The following is a 12,246-nucleotide window of genomic DNA, read 5'->3' as shown; positions in this document are numbered from 1 at the left end:
CATTTTTTTCCTGTCCTATTGGGCTTGGGAGGATTGGTACAGTTTTTATTTATACTCTTCTTTCAGTAAATCAGGCAAATGTTCATCTGTTCGCATTTTTATGCTTTACTGCCATTTTAGACTGAAATGAAATTTGTGTGAAAGACATGGAATAGTTTTCTTATATAAGCTCTTCACCGTAAACCATTTCATATCACTTGTTTTTAACTTGGAAATCACATCTAAAGAAATAGATTTTTAGGAATTGTTGTCTGGCAGCTAGCTGTATTAGAATAGAAATGTCCAGGCTGTGACACATTAGTAACTATGTGGTTGGGCAAAGCACTTGGTTTTTTTTTTGGCCTTCATCTGTGAAATGGGAAAAGTAATATCCATACTACCTGCCTCATAGTGTCGTGGTCGAGAGCCTTTTGTATACTTTAAAATACTCTTGAAATGTGAACTATTATATACAACCATCTGGAAGTCCCCCATCAGTCTCTAGGAAATGTAAGTGTTTCAGAAGGATGAGTGCTTTCTGGAGGTGTTCATAATCCTAAATTTCTGAGTGCCCTTAAGCTCGTTAGACATCACTTTTATTGTTGTAAACTGAGGGCAGTGGACTGGATGAAGTAAAAAGCCAACCTTCCTATTCTTTAGGCAATGAGCATTTTGCCAGAATAGTTTGTAGGTGAATGCTATTTGACTTCAATTTGCCTTACAATTCTATCGCCCCTTTCATTCATGTTCCCCCACAGTACAGAAATGCCAGCAATCCCCTCACTCACTATGACAGCACAGCAGAGGAGATCTTGCAGCAGTGTGATGGTATGTACGTCCTGCCCTGGTATTTCCACTTGGTTGCTACTGATCTGCTGGTTATGGGGAGGAGGGTGGCAATAAGTCACTTATTCTTCCCTTGGTTCAGATTGCTTATTTGTAAACCATAGTTAATAAATTTCTTCTCCTTAACTGATGAGAGGTTAGGCCAATTTCTTTAAATTAATAATGTTTCTCTCTGAATTTTCTTAGAAGCCAAGCCCAAGTATGTGATGGTAGGAGTATTTTTCTTTGATTTTCTTGATAAAAATCTGCCTAAGGGAGAAGGAGCATGTCCGATACTTCTGCCCATAGTTTACTCAGAGGGTAATGAGTTCTCCTACCCATTCCGGCACTGGCACTGATATTGAAGCTCTATTTTCTGTCTCAGTCAAGCAGCATTAAATTAGTTACTTCATTATTAGATGTCCTTGTTTTGATTGGCTTTGTTTTGGCCAGAAAACCTGAGTTTTGATCCAAGCTCCTTTTCTTGATCCATGCTCAGACCTGTCTCCGTGAGTAGGAATTTTCAGGAAGCTACTGAAGTAAGGGAAAAGTACATCTGGTAGAAAAAGTTTTTAAAAATTGAAGGAAAACCAATTGTTTTTTTTCTAACTTGATAAGAATTTCCTTTTGTAGAATTAGAATAAAGAGCTCCTTTTGTCTCAGTTTCCTATTTTTTGTCTTTTTTGGTTATCTACTTGAATTTGGAATTGGTAGGCTTTTTGAGTGGGTTATACCCCAATTAAACAAAATTCTAATAGAGTTATGGCCTAAAGATGTTGTTACTATGCTATTCTGATTTCTTCTACAACAGGGAAATTGGATATGTTGGTAGCTTCTGCTGGCACCGGGGGCACAATTACAGGTATTGCCAGGAAACTGAAGGAGAAATGCCCAGGATGCAAAGTAAGTACTGTGGAAAACTTAACATTTCATTAACTCTTCCCTAAGGATAGCATTAATCTAAAGGAATTCCTTTCTGTTACATAACTGAATTATATGTCTGGTAGTATGATTCTAGTAGTCATTCACTTCCCAAGATTTCTGTACTTTATTTGCCTGATCCAAGGATATAGAGGTGTGGGTGGGAAAACTTTAACTAAGAGTACATCAATAGAGCTTTGTCTTAACATATTAAATTTTAGAAGAATGGCATGTAAACTCCTTCGGCAAGCTAAAAAAACCAAGCATAGCACCTCAGTAGCAAGAACGGTTAAAATAGGAAGCCATTAGATGACTTTTCCATGTCTCTTCTCCCTTATCCCCCCACCTCTCTACTTACGGAAATGTGTCCTAATGTGATCTTCCCCTGCCTATCTGCTCACTCAACTGAACTGAATTTTTCTTAAGAAGTTGATTAGAATCTGGGAGGGGGCAGGGAAGGAGGGCAGGAGACAATTTGAATCATATTACTTCAGAAAACTTATGTGGAAATTTATTATATGTATTTGGTAAAAGAAAAAAAGTTGATTAGAGGATGCCTTTCATATCTCTTGCCCCCAAATTTGAGGTACTTTCCCTGAATGTCAGAGTATTAGTTATGTCTCTGATGAATGGAGAGATTTCCAAGAAAATGGTAGAATGAGAAATCACAGGAGAGATCTGAACTTGAATATCTCCTTTAATAATGGGGATAATAAAATAATAAAATAATGTCACTGAGGCTGACACAAAGCTGAGACTACCAAAAAATACTATGTAGCTAATAAACTCTAAATATATTTTAAAATTAAATTAGCAAAGAAGGAACAAGATAAGGTAATACGACCACTTTGAAATATCTATGGAAACACAGATATTGATTCACTGAGAAATAACATCATCTTGTTTCAGAATGGAATGTCAGAGGCAGTGGAGAATACAACAAAACACATTTTAAAACCTGTTTTAGTTAACATAAGAGGAATCAGGCTTCCTGAAAAATGTGGAGACATTTTCTAATCATATTTCAAAATATCATGCAAAAAATACTAGAAATATTTAAGGTTGTAGATTAAATGCTAACACGGTTGAAGATCAGATCCAACTCACTATGATCCATTGTCAAATTCTAGGTGTGCTGCTTGGATAGAGGGCTTTGGGGGGATTTGTCTATTTTTGGAGAATAGTGAAGTAGAGCCTTGCAGCACTTAATGTAAATGCTTGGCCTTCCTCAATACATTCATCTGAGTATCGTGATTCTTAGATCATAAACTACTCAAAGACAAACTTATTCCTGGGAATTCAACTGACATCATGCTCAAGTAGGCTCTTATTAATGCTTTTGATAGTGACTATATTTGTATGTGAATGTAAAAAGACTTAATCTTGAAAGTTTTTTTATCCCCATAGATCATTGGTGTCGATCCAGAAGGATCTATCCTTGCTGAACCAGAAGAACTGAACCAGACTGACAAAACAGCATATGAAGTAGAGGGTATTGGGTACGATTTCATCCCCACAGTACTAGATAGGAAGGTAAGCCAAATTGGAGCATTGGTGAGATTTGGTGGTGAAATGCATTTGAAGCAGTCACAGAGAGTCTTAGGAGTCTTTTTTTAAACCCATATTTTCTGTCTTAGAAGAAATACTATGTGTTGGTCACAAGGCAGAAGAAGGCAGGACCTAGGCAATTGAGGTTAAGTGACTTGCTCAGGATCCTAAAGCTAGAAAGTGTCTGAGGCCAGATTTGAATCCAAGACCTCTTGTCTCTAAGTTTGGCTCTCAATCCATTGAGCCACCTACCTGCCCTGAGAAGTCTCTTGAAGAAGGCCTCGGCAATAGCCATTATGAAAGAATAAGAAACCCAAAGTGTATGCAGATCAATAGGGAAACAACAGGAATGCAAGAAGTCAGTGTAAGGTACTCATGCACTCATAATCTTGTCATGTCCATACTTTCTGTACCTTTTTGTGCCCTTTCCCCCAATATTCATAAGGGCTGTGGATGTGTGGTGGATTCTAGAAGTGGCAAGGTTTGGGGTTTGGAGGGTCTCCTAGGATTAGAGGAGTTCACTCTAGAACTGTTTCCCTGAATAATATCTTTGCAAATGGCAGGAACCAAGCTTTGGCAAGAGAAAGAATGAAACTGGTACGGGTGGGTTCAGTTGCTAAAAAAAGTGGAGGTTCACAGATTGACATTGTTTAGAAGGGTGAGTGAGTGAGTAATAGCATGTAACCTGGGCTAAGTACTATATATGCGTTGATTTCAGCGGTATTGTGGGAAATATTTTGGACTTTGGATGCTAGTTATACCTGACAATCTCCTTGTGATGAAGGGACCAGCAGCGTTGTTTTCAAATTTGAGCCAGAGAATGGGGAGGAATTGGCCCAGTCAGAGAAAATTTAAAATGTCCAACTCTATTAACTAAAGATCTCTCCAGTTTAAAGCCATTTTGCCACATCTCTTTGTGAGATAATATGTCTAAGTGAGGCAAGGTGTGTAAAATATTCTATGAAACCATTAAGGGCTACATAAATGGAACCTAATACTCTTATTGTCCCTAGCGTACCTCTCTCCCTGCCTTCACTCCATAGCATATCCACAAAACTGAAATATAGGACTTTTTTTTTAACTAGGTGGTGGATAAGTGGTACAAGAGCAATGATGAAGAGTCCTTTGCTTTTGCTCGAATGTTAATTGCCCAAGAAGGATTACTGTGTGGTAAGTCAGTGAACAGATTACTGAGCCCTACTATGAGTGATGTGCTACTTATAGAAGGATTTTAAAAAATGGGATTCTGGGCAAGGAATACTGATCTAATCTTTTTTTTTATAGGCAAACATTTCCAAAATTTATTATCAGTCGTTCTAGTTCCTACTTGTGTTTTGAAACATATGGAGGCTTTAGTGGAAAAAATTCTTTAATTTTGTGTCCTATAAAGTATGTATAGCTACATCTCATTTTACATTACATAGCAAAGATGGTGTGGTGTCCAAGGAGATAATGCCCTTCTTATGGCCCACAAAGATATTACCACTTAGGTCACATATAATTTTCTCAACTTTAGTCAGAAATTCAAATACTACTATTTGTGTTTGCTTCACAAACTGGGTGAGATTAAAGGTAGTAGGGTGCTCTGGAAAGATCCTATGACTAGAAAGCAGACGAACTGGGTCAAGTCTTCCTACTATTTAAATTTAGAGCATTGGGCAAGTCATTTAACTTCATTTCCTTCATCTATAGATTGTGAGTGTTAGATTAGATCTCTAAAGTTAAGAACTCCTTTTTCACTCTAAAATAGTAGATAGAGAGTAAAGAAGAGTCATGAAGACATGAGTTTATTTCCCACCTCTGACACTCACTGTTTGACTATGGACAAGTCACTTAGTATGTTCAAATACATTCACCAACTGGCCCAAAACTGGAAAACGAGGGGATGCCCATCAATTGGGGAATGGCTGAACAAACTGTGGTATATGTTGGTGATGGAGTACTATTGTGCTCAAAGGAATAATAAAGTGGAGAAGTTCCATGGAGACTGGAACAACCTCCAGGAAGTGATGCAGAGCGAGAGGAGCAGAACCAGGAGAACATTGTACACAGAGACTAATACACTGTGGTATAATCGAACGTAATGGACTTCTCCATTAGTGGTGGTGTAATGTCCCTGAACAACTTGCAGGGATCCAGGAGAAAAAAACACCATTCATAAGCAAAGGATAAACTATGGGAGTGGAAACACCGAGAAAAAGCAACTGCCTGAATACAGAGGTTGAGGGGACATGACAGAGGATAGACTCTAAATGAACACTCTAATGCAAATACTATCAACAAAGCAATGGGTTCAAATCAAGAAAACATCTAATGCCCAGTGGACTTACGCGTCGGCTATGGGGGGTGGGGGGGGGAGGAAAAGAAAATGATCTATGTCTTTAACGAATAATGCTTGGAAATGATCAAATAAAATATATTTTAAAAAAAAATACATTCACCAACCCCAAGCTCACCCAGCACCCCCTCCCTACTTTCCACTCTACCTGAAGTGAGGTTGCATTACCAGATCTGAGAACGAGATACACAAAACTCAACCTCACACCCCAGTCCTCTTTCCAGTACTGTAGGGACTGGGGCTCTAGGCTTTGGAAGTTTGCTCAGGCAGGAATTAATAGCAAATGACAGGCAAAAGCCTCTTAGGGGCTACAACTCTATAGCACCAGTGCTGCAAAGCTCTGAATGGCTAGTGCTAGAGCAGACAGTCCCTTAGAACCAGGGGCCCAGAGGACTGAGGCACAAAGGGAGTAGGACGAGACAAGACAGGTGATCCTTTTGGGGGAAACTTTAACCAAAAGCGATCAAAGGAGGGAAATGTAAAAATGGAGGTTTGAATCCCAGACTTCAATCCCCAGAAGTCCTTGGCACTTCCCAGAATGCCCTATAATCTCACCTGAGATCCCCACCTGGGCCGAGAACAAAATTTGTATTTAAACTGACTCTCCACCTACTTAGGTCTCTCTCTGCTTCTGCTTCTAAGCACACACAAGCAAGATGTAAGTGGCTGTGAATGGGCTATGTGCTCTAGGCACGTGCTTTCTTATTTTGTATTTCTTTATCCTTGATTTCTAATAATCTTCAATAAACCTCTAAAAATATAAAACTTTTAGTAGAGAAACTAATTTAACTGTTACACAGGATACAGTAATTGGACATGCACAGCCACTTCAGGTTGGCCCCTACCTAAGTGTCTTCTCCTGCCAAACTCCCAAGCTGTTTTAGGCTGGAAAAAATGTTTCATCCTGACTTTTGTTAGCTCTGCCACTCTAGGATTGATTTAAAATATTATTTTAAGATTGTTTAGAGAGGACTATTGGAAAAATTCTTCTAGGTTGTTGCCTTTACACAACTATTTTGGTTCCAACTCTATTCAGGAGGTGCATTCTTTTTTATTTCTTAATCAGCTCCTTTCTTTTTCGTTTATATGTAAAAACAATTCTTAAACAACTGCTTTCTGACTGTTTGCAATACAAATTCTCCCCTGCTCACCCACCTGTCCGGAGATGTTTATTTTATTTTTTTAGTTTATTTATTTAATTAATTGATTTAGAATATTTTTCCATAGTTACATAAATCATGTTCTTTCCCTCCCCTCTTCCCACCCCCCTGCCAATGAGCAATTCCACTGGGTTTTGCATGTGTCATTGATCAAGACCTATTTCCATATTATCAGTATTTGCACTAGAGTGATCATTTAGGGTCTATGCCCCCATTGAACCATGTGATCAAGCAGTTGTTTTTCTTCTGTATTTCTATTCCCACAGTTCTTTTTCTGGATATGGATCGAATTCTTTCTCATAAATCCCTCAGAATTATCCTGGATTATTTGCACTGCTGCTAGTAGAAAAGTCTGTTATATTTGTTTGTGCCACAGTGTATCCATCTCTGTGTATAATGTTCTCCTGGTTCTGCCAGGAGATGTATTCTTAACTAACCAAGAGATAGAATTACTAAAGATGAAATACCTAACTTTGATCATCTGAAACCAAAAAGCTTCTGTACAGAAAAAAATGAATGCACTTAGAATAAAAAAAGAAAGAAGTCAAAATTGGGGGGGGGGTCTTTATATCAAATTTCTCTAAGGGTTTGTTATTAAAAATATATAAAAAATTAATAAATACATATGACTAATTACTTACCTAATATGTAAATGGTAAACTATGGGAACAAACAGTTCTAAAAAGATTTATAACATATTCATAGCCATATGAAAGAATGTTGCAAATTACTAATAGTAAAATCAATATAATTCAAAATAACACTCAGGTTCATCTTATAACCTGCAAATGGAGGGGGTCAGTGACAAAATGGCAGGTCAATAGTGGCGGAATTGTGGCACACTAATACATTGTTGGTGGAGCTGTGAAATGGCACATTCATTTGGAATTATGCAAATAAAGTGAATAAAATATTCATACCTTTTGAAATAGAAGCTGTATTATTGGGCATACCACAAAGAAGCCATGAATAAAAAGAAATATACACAAAAATGTTGATAGCAGCATTTTTTGTAACAGCTAAGAATTAGAAACAAAGTATATGCCTATCAACTAACCAAATTGTGGTACGTGAATGTGATGGAATATTACTGTATATGTGTGATGAAGCATGAAAACATCAATATGAGTAAGCAAAGCCAAAAATACTATACATAGTAGCTACAGCAATGTAAAGGGAAAAATCAGGTACATATCAGAAAAAAAATAAATGTAAGAAAATTATAAAGATCAAACATAATTGGAACAAAAAAATATGAGAAGAAACATCTAGCCCACCCCATCCTGGAGGAGGAGATTCCCAAGTGTTTCACATTTCACTTTAAGATTTTTTTCGATGTATTGGTAGGTTGTGCTGATTTTTCTCATGGAGGATGGTTTTGCAGGAGGGAGAGGAATATTTGATGTGATTATGATGAAGTAAGAGCAGAAGATATTGATAAAAACTCATTTTCTTTTAAAAGAAAAAATATGGGACTTCTTATATCAAAACTCCAAAGTTTTAGATTTGAATACTTTACGTAGACTGCACTCTGGGTTAGTAAATCATCATTGTGAATGTAAGCTCATAATACAAAATAAACCCACATAAGTCATCAGCTTTTCTATATATCTCCAACACAGCTCAGCAGCAAGAACTAGAAAGAGAAATCCCATTCAAAATCACCTTAGACAAAATAAAATACCTAGGAATCTACCTCCCAAGACAAACACAGGAACTATATGAACACAACTACAAAACACTCGCCACACAACTAAAACTAGACTTGAGCAATTGGAAAAACATTAACTGCTCATGGGTAGGATGAGCCAACATAATAAAAATGACTATCCTGCCCAAACTTATTTATCTATTTAGTGCCATACCCATGGAACTCCCAAAAAATTTCTTTACTGATTTGGAAAAAAGCATAACAAAGTTCATTTGGAATAACAAAAGATCAAGGATATCCAGGGAAATAATGAAAAAAAACACTAATGAGGGGGGCCTAGCAGTCCCAGACCTCAAACTATATTACAAAGCAGCAGTCATCAAAACAATTTGGTACTGGCTAAGAGACAGAAAGGAGGATCAGTGGAATAGACTGGGGGAAAGCGACCTCAGCCAGATAGTATACGATAAACTGAAAGATCCCAGGTCTTGGGACAAAAATTCACTATTTGATAAGAACTGCTGGGAAAATTGGAAGACAGTGTGGGAGAGAATAGGAATTGATCAACACCTCACACCCTACACCAAGATAAATTCAAAATGGGTGAAAGACTTAAACATAAAGAAGGAAACCATAAGTAAATTGGGTAAACACAGAATAGTATACATGTCAGACCTTTGGGAAGGGAAAGACTTTAAAACCAAGCAAGACATAGAGAGAATCACAAAATGTAAAATAAATAATTTCGACTACATCAAATTAAAAGGCTTTTGTACAAACAAAAGCAATGTAACTAAAATCAGAAGGAAAACAACAAGTTGGGAAAAAATCTTCATAAAAACCTCTGACAAAGGTATAATTACTCAAATTTATAAAGAGCTAAATCAATTGTACAAAAAATCAAGCCATTCCCCAATTGATAAATGGGCAAGGGACATGGATAGACAGTTTTCAGATAAAGAAATCAAAACTATTAATAAGCACATGAAGAAGTGCTCTACATCTCTTATAATCAGAGAGATGCAAATCAAAACAACTCTGAGGTACCACCTCACACCCAGCAGATTGGCTAACATGACAGCAAAGGAAAGTAATGAATGCTGGAGGGGATGTGGCAAAGTAGGGACATTAATTCATTGCTGGTGGAGTTGTGAACTGATCCAGCCATTCTGGAGGGCAATTTGGAACTATGCACAAAGGGCGATAAAAGAATGTCTACCCTTTGATCCAGCCATAGCACTGCTGGGTCTGTACCCCAAAGAGATAATGGACACAAAGACTTGTACAAAAATATTCATAGCTGCGCTCTTTGTGGTGGCCAAAAATTGGAAAATGAGGGGATGCCCATCAATCGGGGAATGGCTGAACAAATTGTGGTATATGTTGGTGATGGAATACTATTGTGCTCAAAGGAATAATAAAGTGGAGGATTTCCATGTGAACTGGAACAACCTCCAAGAAGTGATGCAGAGCGAGAGGAGCAGAACCAGGAGAACATTGTACATAGAGACTGATACACTGTGGTATCATCGAACATAATGGACTTCTCCATTAGTGGTGGTGTAATGTCCCTGCACAATCTGCAGGGATCAAGGAGAAAAAAACACTATTCAAAAGCAGAGGACAAACTGAGGGAATAGAAACACCAAGGAAAAGTAACTGCCTGACTACAATGGCTGAGGGGACATGACAGAGGAAAGACTCGGAGCGAACACTCTGATGCAAATACTAACAACATGGCAATGGGTTCAAGTCAAGAACACATATGATACCAGTGGAATCACCCGTCGGCCACGGGGGGTGGGAGGGAGGAAAAGAAAATGATCTTTGTCTTTAATGAAAAATGCATGGAAATGATCAAATAAAATACTATTAAAAAAAAAAAAAAGAATGTAAGCTCATATTTCATTACTTGGTTTTTTGTGGCAGGTGGCAGTGCTGGTAGTTCAATGTCTGTTGCAGTAAAGGCTGCCAAGGAGCTGAAGGAGGGTCAGCGCTGTGTGGTCATTTTGCCTGATTCTGTGAGAAACTACATGTAAGAAGGTTTTCTTACCCAACCTTTTTTTTCTTCCTCCTTCCCTCAACCCCTTCCATATATTTTTTTTCCTGTATTAATTCTGCATTACATTACCAGTTCTAGAGTTAATACCATATGACTAATGAAGTGGTTTGCCCTTCTCTGAGACATTATCATTCTGGTCCCTAGAGTCTAGCCTTAGCCTTGTAAAGAGGCATCGTGGGAAAAGTAGATGCCCTTTATTGTGCCAGATTAGTATCCATGGTTTTGACATGCTCAGAATAGACATTCACTGGTGGTAGCAGTAATTTTTTCCCTTTTACATCCCAGAAAATCTCCATGTGTAAGTTGCTATATTCTGACCGGTAGCTGTTTCTGGCAGTGTCAAGCACAGAGGAGATAATATGAAAGATGGGCATCTAGAACCTGAGCCACATAGAGGTCAGGATACAAATGAAGACTTGAAATATTACTCAGAAATTAAGAGAGTGTTTGAATGAGTGTAGCAGGAACCACTGTAGTCAGTACCACTAGCAGGTCTTTAAGAATTCTTCAGGAGCACTAATAGCATCTGCTGGACCCACTGCTACATTGTTGGTACATTTGAAGATCAGCTTATGACCAGCAGATATTAATCCTGAGGTTCTCCTTGGTTTTCCCAGTTGTAGTGGGTGTGTGTCCTAGCACAAGAGGAGTTCTAGAGCATCCAGGAGAAGGACTTTTCTCTGAATACGTTGGGTAATATAGTCTTGCATTTCACAACTAACTCTGAATTGTAAGAGAGTCCACTGTAGAACATTCCAACCCCAGAACCTGTGGCTCCTCAATTCATTCTCCCTTCAAACTATATTTGCGGGATTTCAGACAGAGTATTCCACTGAGGTGTAGCACATAGGAAGTGATTACTGTGGCGGTCCTTAAGCCCTCTAGGATTTGGTCATTTTGTTTCTCTGATGATTTATAGGTCTAAGTTTCTGAGTGACAAATGGATGCTTCAGAAGGGATTTGTGAAGGAAGAAGATATCACGATTACTAAACCATGGTAAGAAAATGTTTTACAAAATGCCAACTATAAGTGTTTTGGCAACTCGCTACACTGAATATTCTACGTAATCTGACTGGTATGGTAAAAGAACACGGAGACAATTGAGCAAAGATTTCATCTCCAGGAGCCAGAAATGTTTAAAGAATGAGATATAATGCTGTAATGAGACAGAATGTGATAAGCAGCCAAGTAGAATAATTAATGAGTATTTTCTCATTTATGTAATTCTTCATCTTGGCTCTAAGTTTGCCTTTCTCTTCGGTCCACAGAAGCACACACTTCTTACCCTTTTTCCCCCAGGTGGTGGCACCTCAAGATTCAAGAATTAAGCTTGTCTGCACCTTTGACTGTCTTGCCAACTGTGACCTGTGAACGAACTATTGAGATCCTCCGAGAGAAGGGTTTCGACCAGGTACCAGTTGTTGATGAATCTGGGTAAGTCTAGACTTTTCTTCATCCCTCCAAAAAGAAAATGTGTAAGTCTTCCTTAGACACAATTTTGCAGAGTACCAAATGGTCTATATTTCATTTTCACTTCTATAGATTCTATAGTATTGGTAACTAAGAAGAAATAGGTCTTTCCATATCACCCAGTCCACTGATACTCTAGTGAATTTGTGATTTCATTTTGTAGGTATTTTCTCCATTGATGCAGCTACCAGGCTCTCCTATGTTTGCCCATAAATTCATTACAGAGAGCTTTCTTCTGTTCGCTCAGCATTATGTGAAAACTGAGAACATGTGGGCAGTTCATTCATTCAT

General features: G+C 38.1%; 1 protein-coding gene across 2 annotated transcripts in view; it reads left to right on the top strand.

The window, feature by feature from the left end:
- Positions 1-12,246, top strand: part of CBS (cystathionine beta-synthase) — a 50,649-nt gene that overhangs the window by 20,012 nt on the left and 18,391 nt on the right. For both annotated transcript variants that reach the window (XM_007493199.3, XM_001375621.5), the window contains exons 7-13: positions 738-807; positions 1,616-1,707; positions 3,133-3,258; positions 4,359-4,443; positions 10,352-10,457; positions 11,404-11,481; positions 11,785-11,919. In XM_007493199.3, coding sequence (XP_007493261.1) covers positions 738-807; positions 1,616-1,707; positions 3,133-3,258; positions 4,359-4,443; positions 10,352-10,457; positions 11,404-11,481; positions 11,785-11,919 — 692 coding nt within the window. The remainder of the gene's footprint in view (positions 1-737; positions 808-1,615; positions 1,708-3,132; positions 3,259-4,358; positions 4,444-10,351; positions 10,458-11,403; positions 11,482-11,784; positions 11,920-12,246) is intronic.

The sequence above is a fragment of the Monodelphis domestica genome, chromosome 4 (assembly GCF_027887165.1).
Source record: "Monodelphis domestica isolate mMonDom1 chromosome 4, mMonDom1.pri, whole genome shotgun sequence".
Taxonomy (NCBI): domain Eukaryota; kingdom Metazoa; phylum Chordata; class Mammalia; order Didelphimorphia; family Didelphidae; genus Monodelphis; species Monodelphis domestica.
The sequence above is the reverse complement of the archived record's forward strand: the minus strand, read 5'-3'. Positions and strand labels throughout refer to the sequence as shown.